This window comes from Lonchura striata, chromosome 23 (genome assembly GCF_050655825.1).
Source record: "Lonchura striata isolate lonStrDom1 chromosome 23, ASM5065582v1, whole genome shotgun sequence".
In the NCBI taxonomy this organism is placed as follows: Eukaryota; Metazoa; Chordata; class Aves; order Passeriformes; family Estrildidae; genus Lonchura; species Lonchura striata.
The window spans coordinates 928,571-952,590 of record NC_140725.1 but is presented as its reverse complement, the minus strand read 5'-3'; the positions used below and the strand labels follow the sequence as shown (position 1 = coordinate 952,590).

At 52.9% G+C, this 24,020-nt stretch overlaps 1 protein-coding gene across 5 annotated transcripts in view; it reads left to right on the top strand.

Annotated features, from left to right (window-relative positions):
• Positions 1-24,020, top strand: part of RPS6KA1 (ribosomal protein S6 kinase A1) — a 44,553-nt gene that overhangs the window by 3,775 nt on the left and 16,758 nt on the right. For 2 of the 5 annotated variants that reach the window (XM_077788522.2, XM_021534948.4), the window contains exons 1-2: positions 8,286-8,429; positions 13,991-14,035. In XM_077788522.2, coding sequence (XP_077644648.2) covers positions 8,367-8,429; positions 13,991-14,035 — 108 coding nt within the window. In that variant the 5' untranslated portion in view covers positions 8,286-8,366. Of the gene's footprint in view, positions 1-870; positions 994-8,285; positions 8,430-13,990; positions 14,036-23,766; positions 23,943-24,020 lie in introns of those variants that run through there. The other 3 variants (XM_085559536.1, XM_085559535.1, XM_085559537.1) reach the window with 3 other exon arrangements.

The window sequence follows — 24,020 nt, the reverse complement described above, 5'->3', positions numbered from 1 at the left end:
CCCAGCAGCCTCCATCCTCTGCCACCGTCAGAGATCAGTGCTGGACAAACTCCACTCAGCCGAGCAGTGGGAGCCCCCTCTGAGCCTCTGCCCAGTTTTTGTTATGATTTTACTCAAAATCCAGACTGGGTGCTCATTCCTCATCGGTTTACAGGCATAGCTGGCATTGCAAAGGAATTTATCTGTGTTATATCGAGCCTTTGAACTTAGGCTTCCCATATTCTATTTTAAGAATCACTGGACCGTTCCTTTTCCTCCTCAGGCCATTATCGCAGCTGCCGTGGCACATGTCCTGAAAGTTTGAGCCTAAAACTAGAGCTGCCGCTCTTCAGCTCATCTGTCCTCAGCTTGGGAAGGGATACTTTATCCTAAACCCAGATTTAAATAGGTAGCCTATAAGCCTGGTCTCTTTTAGGCTTGCTGGCACAAACTGCTTATATCAGACTTGCTGAATCTTCAACCTGAGATCACAGAATAAGTGGTGATGTTCATAGAAGTAATACTTTAGTTCTTGGAAAGTCTCCTGTGCTTTTTGTGTTACTTCATTTTGCTTTTGTATTCTAGTATTGGAGTGTGTGCTTTTGCTCTGCAAGCCAAATCTAGGAAATTGAGTTGTAACATCTGTGCTAATCTCCTTAGAGTCTAAGCAAAGTGATTCTTCTGATGCTGTAAAACTCTGGGCTCTCTCTGCCAGCCAGCAACTTTTACCTGCATTGTATTAAAGAGTCCCAGAATGATATCCTGTGAGCTGTATTGTGCTTAAGCAATGCCCCCAGTTGCTGGTCTTCCTTCACCTTTCCCACTCCCAAAAGCCTTAGTCGTTGGGTTATCTCCTTCTAGCACATGCTTTCCATGTTTATCTTTTCCAAGGACGGTGTTGAAAGCTGGGAAGGAAGTGGCTGCTTCCCAGAGCTGGCGAGATTGCAGGGAAAGCACTTGACACCCTCATGACACTTCCTTGAAATGGATGCAAAACAGAAAGATGAGCTGCTGGTAAGTTAAACTCATTCTTCTTATTCAGTTCTCAGTGCCTGCTTGGGACGGGGATTTATACATTTATTGGGGTGGGGATTTATTGGATAAAGTAGGCAAAACTCCACCCAAAATTATAGGGAAAAAGCAGAAAGCAGAGAGATTTCCAGTCACAAGTGTAAATGCTGTGGCAGGAAGATGTAGCAAACGTTGGAGCCAAGTGTTTCAGGGACATCTGAGTGCTGAAAACCACATTTTGTTCATGTCTCCATCGAGCACGCCCTGTCACCATGCCCTGGTAGCTGTAGATAACAAACCTGGAGTGATTGTTCTGTGATCAGGGAAAGGAGCAGGCCAGGGTTCCACCCATCTGCAGTGAATTGTTGGGAATTTGGTTTAGTGATTAACTTAGTGAGTGAACAACTTCCATCAGCAAAGCAGGGATGAAGCAGCCTCACCGTATGGGTTATGTCTGGGGAGGAAGGGCCAGGCTGGACGGGGACAGTGGAAGGTGTCTGCCCATGGCAGGGGGTGGAATGAGATGGGATTCTATGAAATTCTGGGATTCTGTGAAAACAATGCTGGTTTAGCCCAAACTGGGCATGCTGATAAATCCTTCCCTCCTGCCCCAGAGCAGGTTGGGCTGGCAGCCCCCACTGCTGGGACTGACGTGTGATACGCCGTCCTGTGAGCCTGCCCTGCACACAGGAGCAAACAGATTGTTCAAGATAAACCTCCCCAATGTCAGCCCAAGGTCCTTGTCACATGCTGCGTGCCTGGAATGGGTCTGAGCATTCCCAGCCCCTGTGCACTGGAGCGCTGGGAGCTGAAACTGGTTTTGGTTTGAAACCCAGATTTGCTGGGTTCCTGCCGGCGTGAGGAAACAGTTTCTGAGCAGGTGGTGTTGCCCAAGCAGACAGAGGTGAGGACAGAGCTTCCCAGTGCTGCTGAGCAGCTCTCCAGCAGTCCCCAGCTCTGCTGCCTTGTGTGATGCCCTGTGCAGTGCCGGGCTCTCCTCACCAGAGGGGATCTCTCTGCAGCACCACCCCTGCCCTCGCAGCTTCTGCAGGCTTTTGGCATTTAGTCACAGTCCCCCCATCTTAGACTGGGAGGAAAAATCACTTCATTTCCCCCCTGGCTGGTGCAGGACCATGAGGGGTAACACACACTCTGTGTGGGCTGGTTTGCCTTGTTCTTGAGCTGCTTTGCTTTCCGCCCTAACTCTTTCACTTCACTGAAAAATTAATTTCTATGACCATGGTACTGATATTTAAACCCATCTGGTTTTGTCTGAATAGCAATGATATTTAAAGGCATGCCTGTATCTTCCTCTTCCAAAAGCTTCTGCTTGTGATCTTGTAGAAGGGACATTTATCTGGTGGTAATTGACTCCCATATTAACTTCCAACTGGCAAGCAGCTGCCAAAAACCTGTTTTCCATCTCTGTTGATCAATAATCCCTTTCAACAAGTATCTGGTGTTGCAGAGTGTTAACAGCTAATAGCACTATGATTCTTATCCTATTTTAAGGGCTGTAGCATATCTCAGCGTCCTTATATCTAATATAAGAGTTTTGAGTTCAATAATGTTACATCTGATGTTATTTATTATCTATTTCCAACACACTGCCCCTTTTCCCATCCTATCTTGTGCTGGGCCACTGCCACAGGACATTTATCTCCAACATGATGTCAGTGGCTGCTTAGGTTGAGGGGGAAAACGATTCTGTGCAGACTGTAAATAGAAAAATGAGATGGCAGGTCTGGCCAGCAATTTCTGACACCGGGTTGCAAGGAAAGGTGAAAGGAGCTGTTGCCTGCCGTGCAAGCCTCAGTTTTGCTGTCACTGCAGTCAGCAGCAAATCCAAACCACCTTCCAGGGCTGGAGCTGTTGAAACTGCCCACTGCCTCTGGCCAAATCTTCCTTGGCATAAAATAACATCCTCTGAAGCTTTTATCTACCCTTTGGGTGACAAAACACCTGATTAATCAAGTTTTTACTTTGTAAACTTCTCAGTGGCTGGGGATGCACAGGACAGCAAAGCAGAGTCGAGCGAGAGGGGACATTCTTGAATTCTGGGACATGAACCTAGGGACACATTTCTTTATAAAAGATCTTCAATCCTCAGTGGTAAAATGTCACCATCTGAGCAACACCACCCTCCCTTCTGCACTGTGACAGAGGAAAGGCACAACCACAGCATAGCATCCAAGGGTGCCCACAAAGTTTAGAGGAAGGAAGATAAAAGTATTTTCTTGCTTTTGTTGCTAGAAATTATCTTTTCTGAGCAGTTCTGCCATGTGACAGTGAAATGAGAACAGCACACAAGAATCAGGCAGGTGGATTTGTAGCCTGTTAATGGAAAATCCTTTGGGCTGAGCTTGGAGTGCCTGGAGGGGCAGTGAAAAATGGTTCTGTAAGAGGATTTTTCTAATGGAGGATCAAATGTGTCCTCCCTCATCAGCAGAGGTGTGAGGACTCCTGGTAAAGCTCCCAGAAATGCACCAAGCCTCTCCTTAGAGAGTCAGGAAAGGCCCAGCTGGACAGTCCTGATACTCATGAGGGAAACAACAATTTAATAGTCAAGCAGCAAAGTACCAGCCTTGCATTTCTGACCTGGTTTATGTGTGCTACGAGATGTGCAGTGCTGCAAAAATCCAAGAACCTCCCTAAGTCCCGAGTCTGTTTGTTTGGGGTTTTTTGGGATGCTGATGAGGGACAGATAGATTTTCTTTTTCCAGGGAATCAGGTTTCTGCCATCAGTGAAGCTGTTGTGCCTTTTGTTCCGTTCCCAACAAGGAACCCATTGAGCATTCTTTGGATGTATCTCCTACCTGGCCCTGAAGCCAACTGAGTCATGGCTGTGCTCTGCACTGCCTGGAGCAGGTATAAAATACAGAAACAATTGTTATTAGGAGAGACCTGTTTCTCTCTCCCTAAATGCTGAAGGCACCTCTTTCCCCACCTCTCCAAAAGCTCATGCTTGTGTTAAGCCTTCCTACCTGATCCAATCAGTCATTAGGCCAAAATATTCCTGGCCAGGATCATTTCTCATCTTTTAGAAGTATATTTTTATGGTTATTTTGGGATGTGGCTTTTCAAGGCTGGGTGTGTGCAGTGGTCTCTGTTTAGTAAGGGGACTGAGAAGTGAAATGCTGCCAGTCATATATTGATCTGAAATCAGACATAAAGTTTGGGGTCCCCCAAAGGAAAATCGGTTTCTGTGGTGTTTGGGCTTCTCGTCAGGATTTCTGAAATTTGCTTCCAAGCCTAAAATGTTTTCTTTTCTTTTTGCTGTGGAGTGATGGCATCCCAAACTCCAGGATGGGGTAATTAGGAGCAGGTATCTGTGAGTGCCTCCTGCAAAGCAGGACCAGACTTGTTCAGCTGCAGGATGTCAGCTCCAGACCGCAAACCCTGGAATGACATTTTCCTCTCCCTGGAGCTGGAATTCTGTTGAAATGTGCTTTTGTTTTCTCCTCCCCTCTCTGGAGAAAGTGGGACCTGTGTGCTCTGGAAGCAGCACAAAACCGAGGGTATCTTTTTGTATCCACTTAAAAGCCCCATCATTTGTTTACAAGTTCTTAAACCTAAAAGAACCATAAACCCTGACTGTACTTGGTGCTGTGTTTACTCAAGTTTCTCCCTCCTGGGGGACAGTGCAAACAGCCCTGGCAGCTTCAGTTCTGTTTACAGTTTCTGATAGTTTTCTCTTTCATGTTTTCACTCCCTCACATAGCCCTACACTGAAATAAGCTAGAAACATAGCTGTGTGCTCATTAAAAACTAAATTTGATGGATAACTTGCTCTAAATAACTTCCCACCTGGGCTGCAGATCTGTTCTAAAAATTAAATTAGAAAAGGTGAGGAAATGCTTGTATTTTACATGGGGTTTTGAAAAAGCCTTTTTCAGGTAGGTAAAGGAATATTTTACAAAAGAAATTCTGTGTGAGGGTGGGCAGGCCCTGGCACAGGGTGCCCAGAGCAGCTGTGGCTGCCCCTGGATCCCTGGCAGTGCCCAAGGCCAGGCTGGACATTGGGCTTGGGACAGTGGAAGGTGCCCCTGCCCATGGAATTGGATGAACTTTAATGTCCCTTTCAACCCAAAAAATTCCATGATTCCGCGTGCAGTTTGAGCCACAACCTCTCGATGTTTGGAGGCAGAACTGGTCCGTGCAGCCTGCAGAGCTCTGCTGGGTGCTGAGCACAGGGAGCACGGGCAGATCCCAGGTCCTCAGCAGTTCCTCGGGAACCCAAAAGGATGGACAGCTGTGAAATAGCTCCTCTGTGTCCCAGGAACAGCCAAAGCTTAGGCCAGAACCACATGGAATTGGGCAAAGCATTATGGACCGGCCGTGCATAGATTTAATTCCAAAAACCCAAGTCGCCTCCCACTCTCCCCCCAGATGCTGTGAGGAGATGTGTGGGTTTCAAACAGATGTGCTCCTCCTTCTCTTCGGGTGCCAAGGGCTGCGTCCTGCGCCGGAGCCACTCGCTGGTTGGCATCCAGGAAAGGGAAGGTGACTGATCCAGGAGCCGGGCAGCGATTGTGTCCATGACAACCGGCAGACACGGCCTCGCCGCCTCGCTCGGCTCCTTCCTTCCCCAGCGCCTTCCCCGGGCACATCCGGCTCGCGGCTCCCTCGGCTGCATCCAGCATTCCTGAGAGAAAGGTGCAAAGCCCACAAACGAGGCACATTCCCTGGAGCCAGCAGCTCGGTCGGTTCTGCAGCAGAAATCCGGGGCTGGAGCTGTGTGCTTCACCGAGAGGCTCCGGAGCTGCGGATGGGGACGGGTGGATCCACTGAGATACCGCGCGGGACAGGGGGGCTTGGCAGACTGAGAGTCTGCGGGGCCGGCAGGCAAAATGCACTTTATTCTGACAAAAAAGAAATGGTTTAGATGTGCTGGATGCCTTCAGAAATGCATCTGAGCTGAGCAAGGGAACGTGGTGCTGACCTGTGCAGGAATGTCGGCCGAGGTTGGAGGTGTTTGCTCCACAGAGCCTCAGTCTGCACAATCCCTGTTCAGGGAGCAGGAACTGCCTGGGCTGTGCTTCCTCGAGAGCTCTGCATCCCACTGCCTGCTGTGGTGCAATTCCTGCATTCCGACCACTGCCTGGACCTGCCTTGGAAAACGCTGGCATTTGAGGCAGCTGCAATCACACCCAGCATGGAGGAACAGAAAGAAATCTGTCAGAAAAGCAAAAAGCTCTTAGAGGCAGCCAGTTTTTCTCATTTCCAGGGCCCCTGCTTTGTATCTTCAACGTGGTTTTTACCACGCTACGGAAAAATGTTCCTGGGATCAAAACAAGGTGATCCATCATCTCATCCTCCATAGTGGCAAAACAAAGCAGAAGAGGCAAAGAAATGAGATGGTGAATGGAGAGCCAGGGATTAAAAGACAGGATGTGGAGTTCAGGTTCTGCCCTGACACTGAAAACCTGACTCAGTTTCCCCGTGAGGACAACAACGAGCTTTGGATCTGATTGGTCAATATTAAAAGTACAAAGAGGGTTGCTGCAAGCTCTAATTAATTGACTGTCTTAGCAAATTAGAAGAGTCTGTAAATTGTAGCAGATATTTGGGATTCAGCCTTGCAAGGAAGGTCTTGTGCCTGTGATCTTTTTTGCATTTCCTTGGGTGTGTAAAAGCAGCAGCCCACAAAGCAGGCAGGGGATGAGATGCCCACGCATTCAGAAAAAAAGAAAGGATGCAGTGAGCCATGGGAGCACTGGGTTACTGTGGCCATGGGGAGAATCACTTGGCCAGCTTTTGGAGCAGTCAGGCAAAATTGGATCTGGTAGTGATGATACAGATCAGTCTCCATCTGCTCTGGAAGTGCTTTGGGGGTGTCCTGGTTTCAGCTGGGATAGAGTTAATTTTCTTCTTAACTGGCTTAACAAATGTTGTCAGCGTTTCTGCAAAGGAAAAATGTTACACAGCCAGCCAGCTGCAGAGGCAAAAATATCTACAACTGTATTTGAGGAGGATTTGATGGTTTTAAAACCAAACTAAACCCGCAGCATTTTGAACTTCTAGCAAAAGCAGCACTGACAAAGCATCCAGCTGATCCCAAGTCTGTTTACCACAGCAGCAGCTCTTCCCAGCCTGCAACTGTCTCAGAAAAATGCCAGGCTGTATGTTTTAATCACTGTATTTAGCCATGACAGTCACCCAAACAGCAGATTTTGCTTTTTGCACCCTGCTTCCAGGATCAAGGATGCTTTTTATAGCTGTTCTTTGACTGGAAATAAATCCTGGGGGACACCGCTACCTCATTTCTCTTACCCTGACATCCTGGACTTAGCAGCAATTTCCTGTGGCACATTTCACCTTCTGTTAATCCAGCTCGGATTCAGCATTACCTGGAGCAGGAATGGAGGGAAGGTCAGTCTGAGAACTTCTGGCTTCTCTTGGGCTCCTGGAGCTCGCGATGGAGAGGCCAGAGCGTTTCCCCCCAGCATCACTGTGGTGTCACCACAACCTTTTTTGGGGTGTTATTTACTTTTGAGATACTGTAGAGCTACCTCAGCAAAATCCTCTCCTTTAACAAAAGTAGCTGCAGAGAATAATCACATACACATCATTTGTGGTCTCCCCAAAGTCTTTCATTTGCTGTTTTGCTAAAAGGAGTGGACAGGGTAATCTGGCAGTTTTATTTAGGTGAAGCTTCATGATTTCTGTCTTTGTCAAGTCCTGAGGCAGCATGTCTGTCTCTGTGTTATGAAATATGGATTTCCTGCATCCCAACCTGGCAGGGGTGGAAGCAGCAGCACTTCTGTCCCCATGCTCTCCATAGGCCTTGATCTGGATATTGCCCATGAACCTTTCACTGCGGCCTTCAAGAAGAAGACTTGATTCTCTACTGTAACTTTTCAACACCTCCAAAGTTATTTATTTGTAACTTAAAAAAAGCAATTGGTTGGACAGGAGGGGACAGCCGGGGGGGTCTCTGCTCCCAGAGAACAGGGACAGGAGGAGAAGGAATGGCCTCAGGCTGCCTCGGGGGAGGTTTAGGTTGGATATTGGGAAACATTCCTTCACCAAAAGGCTGGTCAGGCATTGAAACACGCTGCCCAGGTTGAGTCACCATCCCTCGAGGGATTTAAAGCCGTGTGGCTGTGGCACTGGCAGCGCGGGTTAGCGGTGGCCTGGGGCCGGGGGCATGGCGGGACTCGATGCTTCGCCGGGAGCTTTTCCAGCCCCGGCGATCCCGCGCTCCGACCCGCCGCACGCCGGGCTGGGCTTGCCGGATGCTCCGGGCGGGGGATCCCCGCAGCCCCTCCCCGGCGGCTCCCGCCCCCCGCCCCGCCCCGGCCCGGCCCGGAGCCGGTGCGTGCCCGGCCCGGCGGCGCTCGCAGCCAGCCCGGCGCGGGCAGCCGGCGGCAGCGATGCCGCTCGCCCAGCTGGCCGAGCCCTGGCCCGACATGGAGCTGGTGCATCTGGACACGGAGGTGAGCGGGGGCGCTCCGGGGCGGGGGGCTCCGCCGAACAAAGGAGCGCCCGGCGGGACCCGCGGAGCCGCGCGGGCCGAGCCGCGCCCGCGGAGCCCGGCGCTGCGGGGCTCTGCTCGGGGCACCGCGGCTCGCTGCTGCCCGTGCGGCTCTGATCGTGCCGGGAGTGCAGGCAGCGCTCCCCAGTCTGCCGGGCACACGGCAAAGCGGAGCCGGCTGAAGGCCCGGGGAATAAAAATCTCAATTTTGGGGGTTTTCTCCCTCACCCTCCCAGCGCCGTCTTCTCGCAAAGGCCTGCGCCGCCAACTCCGACCACGCTCCGGTGTCACTTTGCTCTTCCCTCCCCTTTGGCTCTTTTCCTCCTTACTGAGACCCCCAAGCCAGATGTGCAGGATGGAGCTCATCCCCTGTCCACATCTGCAGGCTGGCACAGCCATTTCTGACGGAAGGGACAGCTTGCAGCAGTTGTCACCCATGGCAGAGCAGTTGTGCTCTGTGCTCTGGCACTCTTCAGTTAAACGTATTCTCACTCAAACTGGAACCAGCAGCTCTCCCGGAGAAACCAGAGGGAAGGTGGGGGTTTGGTCCCAGGTGTTTCACAGACCCTGGTGCTTTCCTGTCGTTCTCTCTGGATTTCATGCTGTCACACTCCGTTATCATACCTGGGGATGTCTCCGTGGTTAATTGGTCAGATTTGCTCATTCCTGTTTAAAATTGCCTCTTCAGAGGTCTGTGCTTTGAGCAGCGGCAGCGCTCCCGCCCCCGCTGCAGGGAGGCACTGACCATTGAGGTGAGGTTTCCGAATTTTCATCAGCCAGCTATGGCACAGCTTCTGCAGACCCCGTGAGGTGGGCAGGCTCTGCCTGGGCTCAACACCTGGCACGAAGGTGGCTGAAGAGCCTCTGCTCTGGAGCTCTGCCGGAGCCGTGAGGAGGAGTTTGTGCTCCAGGCTGGGAGAGGAGGGAAATCCTGCGGCGATTCCCAAATCGCGTCATGTGCCCCGAGCCAGGCCGTGGGTTATTGCTGCGAGTCGGGGCTTTTTATTTGTGGTTTCTCCTCCCTAAGAAGAGAGATGCCTGAAAAGCCAGGAAACGCCACTCGGCTCATAATGGGAGGAAACGAGTGCGGGTGCCCAGGGCAGGGGAAGCCGCGGGCGAGGCTCCATTCAGTGCCTAATCCCGGTGTCCCGGTGTCCCGGTGCCGGCGGGCGCCGTGTCAGCGCCACGGGATCGCTCCCGAGCGGAAACGGCCGGGGGACCGGGCGGCAGGCACCGATCTCCCCATCGCAGGAGCGGCTGCGCTGCTCGGAAGCCGAGGCTGGAGGGAGCCTCTGGCTCTCCCTGCCCCGTCTCACCTTGGCCGCAGCTCCGGGGCAGGGCCGGGCGCCACGCGCGGGTGGGATTGCAGCAGATCAGGTGTTTTGCGTCTCGGGAGCTCGAGTGGCACTTAGCAATTTGCCTCTCTTTGGTTTAAAATGATGAGTACACGCTCTTAATTACAGCGAGGAATATAATACAGGTGTTCTTCACCTCCACACCTGGTCAGACGTTAGAGAGCTGCCTGAGGTCCTGCAGCAGAGCGGGAATGGGGCTTGGGAGGAGTGTTGCACTTTGAGGCTATAATCGCCAAGGGCAGGGGCCCAAGGGGGAAGTTTTCACCCCTCCTGGGAGAGGTGGCACCACTGAGAAAGCAAGGAGACGTTTCTGGAACACTGGTTACGTAAATTGCCCTGGGATCGCTGCCATCCAGGTTAGAAACCGGCTTCCTCCGACCTTTGCTTTCTGAGTCATGGAGCAGAGGTGCTGTCACCGTGCTGCTGGAGGCATCAGTCCTTTTGTTGAGGGATTTGGGGTTTTTCCACTATGTTCCAGGAGAATTGGCCGTGTGGTGCCCCTTGTCCCGGCCCACCAGAGCTCAGCCATGCCAGGGAAACGCGTGGGAGTGGGTGGCAATGGGAGCTTGAACTGCTCCCTGACAGGAGCCAACTCCCTCTGTCCTGGACTCTGGGCTTTACAATCACTGCTCCTGCTTTTATTCCCCTTGCCATTCTCTCTTCTGCTTATATTATTCCAAATATTGGTTATTGTAGCAGAAAAACGTGGCTGGGGCAGAGTACAAAAGCTGGAGAATGGAGTTGAGTGATGCAGAAATCCTTCCCTGGGAGGGTGGGCAGCCCTGGCACAGGTGCCCAGAGCAGCTGGGGCTGCCCTGGATCCCTGGCAGTGCCCAGGGCCAGGCTGGACAGGGCTGGGAGCAGCCTGGGACAGTGGGAGGTGTCCCTGCCATGGCAGGGGGAATGAGGTGGGCTTTAAGGTCCTTTCCATCCCAAACCATCCTGTGTTTCTTTGATTCCATTACTTCATCCCCATAGTGGTGGATCTGTCATCAGGGCTCCGCTTTGCTTCAAATTCTTCTTTCATTACACAAACCTACAACAATGCAACTGACGTGGGATTACGCCAAGCTCCACCACTTCAAGCTAATTATTTTTGCCTGTATATACGTATCACCCTTTATTGAGCAGGAGCTATTAATGAATAACTCTTTTCTCAAGCATGGTAGCTCGAGTTGTGCAAACTACGATCAAGAGACAAGGGAGACAGCTGAGTGGCTGTCATCCCTGATATGCCTTGTGCAGAGCCTCCTCTGTTTGGGCTACTGGAGTTCCTTTGGAGATCTCTATTCTTGTAGAATTATTTCCTTTCTCCGAACTGTAGTAGGCAAGATCCATAAATTCTACTTAATGGTAATAATTTAAACATGCCTTGTTCTTGTGTCAAACTAGCAGGAGCTCTGGGGTGAAGGGTTTCTCCCTCTGCTCCTTCCTTGAGTGCTTCATGGCTCATCAGAGTTGGGTGGAAGAGCAGCTCTGGGTACCTGCTCCTTGTGAGGTGTTTAGGGGCACCTCAAAAGTGGCTGTTCAGAGTGTAAAGATGCAGGAACAGCAGCAGGCTGCTTTGGCAGGCAGAGCTGTCCATAACCCAGAGCAGGACTGGGCCCCGTCAGGATGCACCTCGTCCTGGTTTCACATTAGAGCACACTGGCCTGCTCTGGAAATTGCTCCCTGTGCTGTGGATTATGTGGAATTAAAAGGATTTAAAGTGCAAGATGTCCTAAGATAAATATCTCCCAAGTTCAGCCAGGCTGGCAGTTGCGTAACAGCACAGTTGTTTTCCAGGATACTTTTCTGTGTGCTATTAGGGAGCTGGCGTGCTCAGGAGGGGTTTGTGGTGGCAGCTCTGGGGCAGCCGGAGCGGTCAGGCACCCAGGGGTGCCCTGGCTGCCGGGCTGCTGCTCCACGTGCCCAGCAGCTTAGAGCTCTAATCCCCATTTCTGCTCACCCCTGAGCAGGGCAGCTGCAAGGACAGGCTGCGGGCTCCCGGAGAGCCTCGTGTGGCTGCCTCATCAGGAGCCCAAGCCCTGCTCTGGCACAGCCTGGGTGAGCTCCTGGGCACCCCAGGGAGGAGCTGTGCCTCCCTCCTGCAGCAGACGTTGCCTGGTTGCTGCAGGAGGGAGATCTTGGGACATTTGGGAGGCTCCTTTGCAGCCCCAGAGTGCTGTGGGAGGGCAGCTGCACCTGCTCCCCCCTGTGTGTGGTGTGCAGGGGCAGGGCAGAAATAAAGCATTTTAAAGAGGCAAATGTCAACCCAAGAAACCCACAAACTATTTCAGCCCTGCTCGTGACGTGCTGAGTGGCCATATTTTATCCAGGGAGGTGATGAGTCTGGAGCTGCTTCCATCTGGAACGTACACAAATGGCCCTCCAATTCCATATGAGGGAATAAGGACTGGTTTTGCTCTGGGGTGGAAGGAGAGCACTTGGCTCTAAACACTGCAATTCTCTGCTCACACATCTGACTTCTGTCAGCCTGAGAAAGCGACTGTTTCATCAGGAGCTTCATCACCCGAAGACCAGGGAGCTGCATGCCCAGGCAGCCTCCCTGGCATGGACACTGCTCTCTTTCTTTCCCCATCCCTTCCATCCCAGGGAGGATGGGTTTCTGTCAGCAGCAGGAGGACAAGTTTTCCTTTTCAGGGAGCTGATAAAACTCAGTCCTCGAAATTCTGGTGGCTCTGGAGGTATCACCTGCTGTCTCCCAGCTCACCCTTGAAGCTGAGAGGTTGGACACCCCCTGCATCCACTCACCCCTCTCCTGACACGTGCCTTGTGGATCTGCTCTCCAGACCAAGAGCCAGGCACTGTTTCCCTCTGTCCAACACAGAAATTCTGCTTCTTAAGCTGTCTGAGAGAAAACCAGCCCTCCCCGAGCTGTGGTTTGGATTAGCAGCCAGTTGTGAGCTGTGGATGGGTGACAGCTGAGCCAGTAAACATCAGCCTCTTTCCAAGCCTGGTTATCTCAGTGCTGTGGCTCCCCCTGCGTTGTGGGGGCTGTTCATAAACACAAATTCTTACTTCACTGCTCAGCTATTCCCTGTGCTAATGGCACCGAGGGCTCCGTGTAAACACCAGGGCAGCATTCCTCTGGGGGAGCTCCTGCGTGGGGCTGCTGGGGCCTGCTTTCAGTCCTTGGCTGAAGCTGCTTGGGAACTTAAGTTGGGACTAAGGTGAGTTGTGGAGCTCAGATCGGGTCCATACAGATGTAAATATTGCAGTGCAGTGGAGACCTGAGGAAGAAGTCAGGTTGATCATCTCAATGGATCCTTGCTGCTCCATGGAATGAGTTGGCTTTGTTGCTGACAGCTCCTGAAAGGCTCTAGAACCCAGTGATTCCACTGAGGATCTGAGGCTCGAACCCACTGGCACTGCAACTCTTCACTTGGTCCATAACTTCTGAAAAGGAAGGAATAAACTGCCCTTGTTCTTTCAGAGGAGGAAAGGAATGTCATGATTTTTGGAGCCTGAGACTGCAGTGCAGACAGATGTCAAAGCAAAGTCTTCTTGCCCTTGTTTTTCTCCTCAGTCTGCAGAAAACCTCCTGTTCGTGCTTATCCTGCTCTGGGTATCTGTGTCTCGGTGAAATCCCACCCACTTTCGCTGGCCCGGCTTCCCCGGAACCTGATCCGGGCTCGGTTCAGCCGGGGCGAGCGGCGGCTCGGGTCACCCGCCGGGACTTTGTGCGGGGCTGGAGCTGGAGCCGGGCGGGTGGGGCAGGTTTCCTGCAGCTATCGGCTGCGATGGGGTGATAAACGACTGATAAATGATCTCTCGGCACGATGCTTGTTAACTCCTCGGCTGGCTGCTGCCAGCAGCCCCAGGGCAGCAGCGCAGGAGGGGTGGGATGGAGCAGCGTCTGCAGCACTGGTGGGAATCTGCACCGACCACCCCGGGGATCCTCGCTGGTGCTGTTTGCCCCACGAGCAATACTGGGTGGATAAGGAGCCCCAATTTCATTTGGGAGAAGTCTGGAGAGACTCTCTGGGCAAGAGACTTTCTTTTAAACAAGTTAATAGACAAGAGTCTGGTGTATGGGGAAATGTTCAACCACCTTGTGCCATATCCAGAGTGCCACCCTGGCCTGTTTGTCCCAGTCCCAGCTTTTGTGAGGGACATGAGGAACAATGCCTAGCATGTGCTAACACCAGGTTCTCTTGCTTTGCAGAACGGGCAGCCAGCTCCAGAAGAAGGTGGGAATCCTCTATCCAAGGTAAAAAGTGTCCCAGGTTACCTCTGCAGGTCCCTCTGAGCGTGGGGGGTGTGAGCTGACTCGGGAGCAGGATGGGGATGGTTATTTTTAAACCCTGTAAAGCTGCTGCTCTGTAAATTTGCAGGCGTGCACGTGGGAGTGCAAGGGACTGGAGACAGGGAAGAGGAAAGATAAACCCCTGTCTTCCTGTCCCTTTGGTCATCCAAACGTGCTGGAAGGTTCTCCAGAGGGCCACCTCGGTCCAGCACTCAGGAGCTGGATGGGGCTGTAGCCGAGGGTGAGAAGTGAGAACCCCTGGGGTGTTTCGGTGCTGTGTTTATGCCTCTCTCTGTGGTTTGATCTTGCCAGCTGGGATGAGATGTACAAGAGTATTTGGTGGTTTTGGCACAGCTGCCCTTGCTGAGCGTCTGGTATCTGTTTATTCTCTCGCCTTGGTGGGGCTGGGAGAAGCTCCACTTCTGCCAAGCTGCCCTCTGCAGCCCGTTAGCGTCAGCTGGGAATGGCAGAAAGACCTGAGCTGCTGTCTGCCGTGTCTTGGGCAGGGATCTGAACCTGCTACCCCTTCTTGACTCCCCTAAAGCTCCCCCTGCTCCACCCTCGAGCAGATGCGTGTGCTGTGAGCCCTCCCCAGGTACAGGACAGCACGATGCCGTCCCCGTGGGCATTTCCTGACTGTGCCCATTCCTCTGCCCTGCCCTCAGTGCATAGCAGGAGAGCCATGTCAGAACTGTGAAATCATAATCCCTTCAGGATTTCCTTTTCTGATCCAGCCATGAATGACACAACACTTTGGACTTGCCCTGGGCAACCTTCCCAAGCGGGTTGTCAGGAGCTCTGTACCCTCAGCGAGGGCCCTGTGAAGCTTCTCTCTCTGAATCATCAGCCCTGCCAAGGCTCTGGGGGCTTGCTGGGCTGTTTTTCCAGCTGGTTACGTTGTATTTTTAGTGAAAGGCATTTAAACCTAAACCCCAGTTGTCTAAATTTCAGCCAGTTTTTTTTCCCTGGGATGTTTGTGGATTTCTAGCAGTGCCAGTGCATCTCCCCTACCTGTTTTGCCTCTCTGTCCCACTCTGGAGCTGGCCTGGCGCTTCTTCAGTGGCTTGCAAAGAAATCTTTGGGTCAGATGAATTCAGGTCAATGGAATTTGCACTTCCCTCCCCTGAGGACAGCGGGTTTACAACTCTTCACTGTGCCTGCATCTCTGGCATGGGGAAAAAAGGAATGTTGTGTCTTCTGGTTGGATTCCAGCTGGGTTTCTAAGGTTTGAGACTTTGCCTCTTTCATCTTCAAACACTTGGCCAAACTGCCCTTCCCTAAATGCTGCTGATGGATGTTGATTTAAAAATCGTTTAGGATTTTTTTCTCTTTGAGGGACATCACTGAGACAAACCCTGGCTGATTGCATCTGTAGGTGCCATTACACAGAAAGACTATGAGATAGAAGCCAAAAAGCATTTGAGGTTCCCTCTGCTGCTCTGTGGGGCATGGACGTGCAGTCCAAGCTGGAGCGGAGCAGGGGGCAAGTTCTCCAACATCCCAGAACAGGGAAGCCACAAGAGCCCTGTGCTGCTGTAGGTGTCCTGCTTTCCACTTTCCTGAGGCCCCTTGGCCAAAATGCCTGTGAGCAGTGTCTGACAATCCCATTTTGGGTAACTTTTGAACAGCCAAAGCTCTGCTGCGCACTCCTGAAATAACCTCGGTGGCGTTTTCCAAGTTTGTACAAGGTATGTTTGCTACCAGCACAAATGAAATCCCTCCTGTAAACACATAGCTTCAACTTGAGGGCAAGCTCTGCCCTGAGATGCTGCAGATGGGGGAGCAGGCAGCACCCAGAATATCTGTGTGTTTCAGTACTTTCTGTGGGCAGACATCTGCAGGAGCTCCTGGCTCTGGCTCTATCCCAGCAGCAGAAGCAAGTGGCCATCACCATCCAAGGTGACTGTTCTCACACTGAAGGTTGCTCAGGCTCCCTCCCACACCCTTCTGTGCTGTGTGTGGAGAGCTGCAAGGGGAAGAGGCACCTTTTTTCCAGGTTTGTGCTATCCTTTTGCAGCTCATTCTGTGATCTCTGCTAAAAATAAGCTGAAGCGGCGACAGCGGCGATTGCTCAACGCCCACGCGGCTGCCCTGTCCCTCCCCGGCCCTGCCAGCAGGACGCTGCCAAAGCACAGTCCTCATGTGCCTGGGCCATGACCAAGGACTCTCTGAAAAGGAGGAAATCCAAGAGTTCCTCAAAAGAGTCGGGAAGCTCACAGTTGGTGCTGTGAGATTGCTGGTGTGACGCCTCCGTCGCCGTCTCACCTGAAACTCGAGGACGTGGTCACTGCGGAGGCAGCAAGGGGATGGCTTGGGCCAGGCTGGGCCTCTTCTCTTTCTTGCTGCTTTTATAGCTCCTGTCAGCTTCCTACCTAGGACAGCTGGTGCATCTCACAAGTTCTTGTGTTTCCTCCCTTTCAAGAGCAGTTGTGGTACACAAGTCCCTGCAGGCCCCATTCCTCAGTGGGTTTACCTGGGGAATGTCTGCAAGATCCTCGTGCTGGTTGGGGCTGGGGAAGAGTCAGTGCTCACAGTGGATGGGATGAGGCTGTGTTTTGAGTTTGCACTGAAAGCAGGGCTAATCATGGCCACATCCCTAACACCAGGCTGCTGATCCAATGTAGGTTGGGTACAAGGATGGATTTTTCTCTCATCCTCTTAAGGTGGTGGCGATTAAAACCTCTCTGGGTACAGAACCTCATTCTCTCCTGCGTTCTCCAAATTTTAATTGCCAGGTTGGGTGAAATTGGTCCTTGTTCAGGGGAACAGCAACTGAATTCAGTGGGAAAATGGAACCTCTCATGGCTGGGGTTTTTCAGCCTGCTCCGCAGCCAGCTTGGCTGAGGGGTGAGCCTGTGTTCCCTGAAGGTGCCGAGCATGAGGAATTGTACATGGAAGTACAACACCCAATTAGTGAAATCACTTCATGATGAAAAGCAGAGGAGTGGAATCGCAGTGCTGAGTGTGCCCACACTCTCTCTGGGGAACGGGCTGAGGGTGCTGATCAGCTTGTTCTGGGGTGATAATCACAGAGCACAGGGAGAGCTGGGGAAGGGAAGAACTGAGCTCTGCACCATAAAAGGGACCTTTGAGACTGGAGGGAGGCCACGGGCAGGAGGTGCTCCAGGCTGAGCCTGGCTGGGGCAGTGCAGCACAGGGAGAAATGAGGCTTTTCCCCAGTTCTGTGCAGCTCCTATTGTTTATCCTGACCAGGTGAAGCTTGCAGACAGGTCTTCCCTGCATGAAGGAGTGCTGGGCAGGGACACCTTCCACTGTCCCAGGTTGCCCGTCCAACCTGGCCTGGTGTCCAGTGAGGGTCCAGGTGAGAAGGGCTCTTGGGCCAGCCCTGGCCTCGAGCTGCAGGCTGGGAGAAGGGCAGGACCCACATCCAGTGGTGTGATCCTGGTCAGTGCTGGACACCACTAATCACAGCCTCTTCATGTGAAGGGTTTCAAAGCAAACAAGTGAGTGCTCCTCTCCGTGCGTGTTTGCACAGCTGCTGCTGGTTCCTCCGGGCCCTGGAGAGCCGTGGAGCTGTGGGAAGAGACAGGTACCTCAGCAAAGCCCTTCTCAGCCCACTGCCCCTCTGCTGGGGCTCCAGCCAGCAATGTTCTGGCCAGACTGGCCCCATGGCTGGGCAGGACATGGGAGCAGAACATCTCCAGTGTGCTGTGGTGCTGCCTGGAAATTTCCCCGATGCTGCAGGGACTGGGCAGCAGCTGTGGCCACTCTTAACATTTGGCTTTTCCAGCCTGTCACTGGTAAAACTGAGTTCAAGCTGGCTGCTCTGCCTTGTCAGCTGAAGGAATTGAGGGGGTTTGTTGCTCCAGCAGTGCCTGACAGCTGCCTGGCCTGTTCCTGGCAGAGCCTTTGCTCTGTGTCCTTGGCAGGGCTGGGCTATGGTGAGCAGCAGCTTCTGAGCTCTTTAAAAACACAAATAAATGCCTGTTTGAGGAGCAGAGTCTCTGGTGAGCTGCAGACTCTAAAGAATAATTGAAGAGGGGTCAGTTTACAGCACTTGCACACGAGGAATGTAGCAGAGTCTGCTCCAGCAGCCCTCCCACATGGTCCCCAACCCATCCAAACCACTCTGGTTTCTTCTCTGCCATTTCCATTCCCTGGTGAGTTCATAGAAGCTGCCTCATGTTCTGTCTCCAGAAAGCCTCTTGTATTGAAGGGAAAAAAAAACCCTGAAAATCTCTTACTGTGTGTTGTACTTGGAGGGGACAGTGGTGAGGGCTGGCACTGGAGAGGACCCTGAAGAACTCATTCTCATTTGATCTTTGAAGAGGCCAAAGTTTGTGTTTGGTCACTGGGTCATCCACCCCAGCAACTGGGAGCTTGGAGTGCCCTTGGCTGGGTTTGCTGGGCCCCCTGGCTGGCCAAGATGCTGACTGGGATTCTCCCTGCACACCCAGGCAAATCTGCCTGAGGCTCCTCTGGCTTCACCAGTCTCAGCTTTATTTGGAAGTGAAGCCTGGCTTGGACATGAGCAGTAAATTCCTTCCCTAGCTCCAGGTGAAGCTGCAAAAGCTGTTTTCCCCCTGGTTGCACTGTGCTGCCTGCCAGGGCTGCCACGGGGTGGGGACCATCCGGGGAGGGGAGTTCCAGCTCTCTAAGAATTCCTGCCTTGCCTGGGGCTCTTTTCCTTCTCCCTTCGGAAATCCCCTCCGTGTGTGCCTGGGGCAGCCTCCCAGCACTGGGAGCAGAGGCATTGCAGCCGATCCTGCTGATCTCATTGCAGCTCTGAGGCAGGAAGGGTTTCCCAACTGCAGCTGGAAATCCAGGTCCTCTCCTTGCCAGTCCTGGAGAGCACAGCTGGGAAACGTCACCCCTTTGGATAGGGAAAAGGAGGAAAGCAGAAAAGGAGAAAAGGAGAGGGTTTATCCCTCTTTGTGCTTGAAGGCTCGGGGTGGGCAGAGCTGCTCTGGGAATGCCGAGCGGGCTGAGGACACTCTGTGCTCCTGAGATGTGGCTGAACTGATCCCTCACTGTCAGAGGTGGATTGCACTGGACAGCCCAGGCTGGCCTGGATATGGATTGGGAATGTGCCAGGACTGCTGTCAGAGGGGGAGGTGATGGCTCTGCACCAGCACTGGGGCCAGTGGTTGTCTTTGGGGGTCCAGGAGGGGACCCCTGGGGTCTCCACAGGGACAGAGTGAGGAGGAAAAAGCTCATTAAAATAGCATCTGAGGGGAACAGGACAGAACATGGTATTCCCAGTGTGGGGCGTGGCTGCAATCCCTGTGGTGTGATGTTTGGGAAGGGGATGGATGTGATGTCCATGTTTGGGAAGGGGATGGATGTGATGTCCATGTTTGGGAAGGGGATGGATGTGATGTCCATGTTTGGGATGGATGTTCTGTCCATGTTATGGTCCTGTCCCGGGCACACAGAGCAGCTGAGCCGTGGAGGGGGTGGCTGCTGGCTGCAGCCATGGTTTTATAGACATTAAATGATAAACTGGAGCTTTGCTCCAGCAGGCACTCATCCCGTGTGCTCTCACCGGGCTGTTGGTAACGCACAGCTCAGGGTGTGTTTTGGACAGGCTTTGTTTTGCTTTTAACCCTGCTGCAGTTCACAGCCACCCCCAAAACGTGACAATCCCTTTCTCTCAGCGTGTCCCACACGTGTGACCTTCCCAGAGGGTGGGAGGGAGCCGGGTTCTCCCTGCCTGCACAGAACAGCCCCGGCAGGTACCAGGCAAAGGCTTTTCCAGGTCTGAGACATTTCTTGTGTGCCTTGCAAGGGGAGGGCAGCCTGCGTGCTGTGGGAGGAGTGTGGAATTCCAGCAATACAGAATACTTTCCACATCCCACGAGTACTCCAAGGGCAGCAAACAAGTCTTGGTTCTTCTTGTGAAACCAATGCTGTATTTTACAATTCAGCTAGAAAGAGTTTTGAGCTTTTCTACTGAAAGTAACGGAACTGCCCTGTGCCTTGATGGAAGGTGGTGCTTTACTGCTGGTTCCTCAGAGTGGGATTCTGTATTTGGAACAGCCTGGGACGGGGTCTCCTGGTTTTGCCACCATCAAAGCCCACGCTGGTTGGAATTTGCTGAGAGCAGAGCTTTCCTCCCTGCTGGGAGGTGTTTGGGGCTGCAGGAAGGGGAGGCTGCATCCTCTGCTCTTTTTGCACCAGAGACTGATTTGCTCTGTAGAAGCTGCAGAACTGAGTAATTCCTTATCTCCTGGCTGTTAAAGGTGGTTTCTCCAGTGTCACGTTCCACTGGGTGCAAAGTCCTGCTGGCTCCCCGTGCTCCTCTCACAGCTCTGGAACTGCAGCAGCACCAGAGCCATCAAGGAATCTCCATGGAGTTTGGGAACATCTTTTGCCTGAGCTTGTATCTTTAGCCCAAACAGCTCATCATCAGCTGATCCTGGCCAGTTGCAGCTTGTAGTGCCTGGAAAGGGTGGAGAAATGGTATTAATTTATTTATTTTTTGAAGAAACTTTCAGGATCTGCTGCCAACATAGCCCTGGATAGAGCCAGGAGTGGGAGGAGCCCGGGGAGTAGGAGGGAGTGCCTGTGCTGGAGCCTCTGCTCTCTCCATCCCAAAACCGACCTGAGCCCTCTGACATAAAGAAGAGATTTTGGTTTCCCTGTGAAACGAGTTGGTTAAAAACTGAGCAGATCAAAAAGGATGTTGTGAAGCACAAGGACAGGGGCTCAGCTGTGTGAGCTGAGCCTCCTCCCTTCCTCAGCCTCAGGCTTTGCTTGAGAAACCCTTCATCCCTTAATAATTTCCAAGATCCCTCATTTTCAGGGGTGCTGAATCTTCCCAGAGGGGTATTTATAATGTGGGTGCTTATGAAATGGGCTTTGGGTTCCCCCCATCCCGTTTCAAATGAGAAACACATTTTGGAGCCTGAAGATGCTCCGAGTGCCACCTGCTGGAACGTGCTCGAGGGGTGCCAGTGTGGCACTGCCTGTCCCCTGGCAGTTTCCCCTTTTAGGGGTTTGCCTGTAACCTGTTGTGGGGAGCCAGGATCACTGGAGGAGCAGCAGAGTCCTTCCCAGGAGCCACCAGGTTAATTTTACACAGTTTAGTTGCCTCTGTAGTGGGGAGGAATTGCCCCCAGGAGGATGGCAGAGCGTTTCCAGGAGTCAGACTTTTGTTTAAGCTTTGTGTGGGGAGGCTCCTGATGTTTTCCATGCCAGGATGGAGCTGGTCATTCTCTTCTTCAGCTCCCTGTAAGGATTGAGGGCTTTGATGATTTGAGGATTTCTGGACACCACCCGCTGGGCAGAGGCCTGACTGTGTCCTCTGAGTTTCTCCTCCCTCTCCCATTTTTGGTTGGTTTTTGTTTTTCAGGAGACCTAACAGTCCTTGGGGATGGTGTGGGGTGAAACGTGCAGCCCTGCTCCTCTCAGTAATCCCCTCCTGCAAACCTCCTGCCAGGAATCCACCCGTGTCCTTATCCCCTCCTTGGCAAGTTCCAGTTCCCGAGGTCCCCGGTGCTCCTGGGCTCTGTTTGTGGCAGTGACTTTGTGCAGGACTTCCACCTTCAAAGCCAGCCCATGGTGTCCCTTCCTCCGTGGGCCCCAGTGATTGTCTGAACTCCTTGTTCAGTGAGTTAAAGAGCTGAGGAAGCCTCTCTGCCTGCAGAGCCTCTTGGATTGCTCCGAGAATCTCCCTCTTCTTTTGAGAGTCCGTGGCCCCACAGCACAGGTACCCCCAGATGAACCCTTCCCTTCCCAGCCTGGGCCATGTCTCTGCTCTGTGTCCTGCAGGATTTCTCAGGCTGGGGGCTCCCAGGAGCACTGAAGAGGATCCACCACAGAAGTACAGTCAAAAGTACCAGGTTCTGGCCAATTCTTTTGTTGCAAATGAGGCTGAGGGCCAGCCCTGCCCAAAAAAGGCCTTTGCAGAAGGGCAGGCAGTGAGTGGGGAGATTTCTTTGCATTGTTTGTTCCCCTTTTTGAGAACCACCACTTGAAAAAAAAGTTCCAGAGAGCAGTCTTTGCTCTCCACAAACTTCAGCCTCACTTCCTCTGCAAGCTGCAGCCCCTCGTGCTTCCCACTGATCCAGGCTCCCTCCCGAGCAGGAGCTGCTGCTCCATGGGGAAGGTGTTGCTCTGGAGTAGGTCACGTAAAACAACTTCATGCAAAAGTTCAGGAGGGTGAAGCTCCACATCCCTTCCTGAGGCTGACCCTTAGGGAAGGAAGGGTCTGAGGTTGTCTTCATCCAGTCCTTCTGGGCAGCAGCTGAAACCTCTGCCCAGACATCCCCTTGGGAAGCCTGTGGCTGTGCCAGCAGCTGTCCCTCCTCCAGCAGCAGTTCCTCACACCATCACCTTCCCTCCCAGAGCTCAGGGGGTGTAACTGGATCCTGGCAGGAGGCAAAGGCAGTCCCTGGATATTCTGATTGGAATCTGTGGGGCCAGCCAGTGTCCTGTTTTACAGAGCTGATGCTGGGAATGGCTGGAGGTTGGTCCTCCACAGAACTGGATTAGGACCTTTAATCTGTGCACTGGGAGCTGTTTGTGTCTGGCAGTGCTGGATTTTCCTGGGGCTGAGGTGCAGTGGCAGCAGGGTCACACAGAGTTTCCAGGCACAGGGTTCACACTTCAGTGGCACCATCTGAGCCACCACCCCGCAGACAGTGTCACCTCTTTCACACGGTGACAGGTTAGGGAGAATGTTTTTGAGCTAAAAGAGGAGAGAATTACATCAGGTAAAAGAAGGAATTCCTCCCTGTAAGGGTGAGGAGGCCCTGGCACAGGGTGCCCAGAGCAGCTGTGGCTGCCCCTGGACCCCTGGCAGTGCCCGAGGCCGGGTTGGATGGGGCTTGGGGCAGGCTGGGACAGTGGGAGGGGTCCCTGCCATGGCAGGGTGGGATGAGATGGGCTTTAAGATCCCTCCCAACAGGGACAGAGGTGGGAATGGCCAAGTCAGGCAGTTTGAGGCACAGGGAGTGAGAGGGAAGTTTTCAGCCAGATCATTCTGGACCAGTTCTCTCCCAGTTTCTATGTACAAGGAAAATGTGCCCTCTCAGTTCCCTCAGGAGACCAGCTGCTTTCAGCCACAGGTTTTACCAGCCTCAATGTAAAAGACTTCTTCCCTACATCTGATCTAAATCTCCCCTCTTTTAGCATAAAACCATCACTCTTTGTCCTATTACAGCAGGCCCTGCTAAAAACTCTGTCCTCAGCTTTCCTCTGGGCCCTGCAAGGGGCTCTGAGCTCTCTGGAGCTGTCTCTTCTCCAGATGAGCACCCCCAGCTCCCCCAGCCCAGCTGCAGAGCAGAGGAGCTCCCATCCCTGGAATGTCTTCATGGCCTTCTCCAGCAGGTCCACATTGCTCCTGTGCTGATGCAGAAGCTGCTGCTGCCTCCTGGCTCTGTCCCTGGAGAGCTGCAATTCCACTGATCCTACAGGGAGAGCATCCCTGCTGGATCAGCATTTGTGCTGCTCAGAGCAGGGGCAGGGAGATTTCGAGCAAGAAAACTACTGAGACTCTCAGTCGCTCGTTGCTGCCTTGTGCAGTGCCTGAAATTGCTCTTTCCGTGCCTGTTTCCGTGTGTGACAGGGGGACTGAACTGATGCTCCTGAAAAGCCCGCTGAGAGTTGCTGATGGCTCTTTCCATGCCTAAGCACCTGTAAAGCCACCCAGTGTTCTGGTTTGGCTGCTGCATTGTGCAGCCATGGCCACACAAAGCCATTTCCCCATACGAAACCGCCGTTTCCTTTCAGTAGAACTCCCAAAATACATCCCAGTGACACGGCCACGGCACCGGGGCTCTCGCGCCGCTCCGGGCGCCGCTCGGGCTGCGAGCTCAGGAGCAGCTGGGCAAGGATGGGAGGATAACAGCCCAAAGCTTTGGAGATGCTGAGGCTCCTCTTCCGCAGCAAGCCGAGGATCCAGGAGGCAAGTGTCTGATCAAATACCTGCTCTGCCTGCTGTGCTGGGCTCTGTCTCTTCTGCAGGACGCAAGGAATCAGGGAA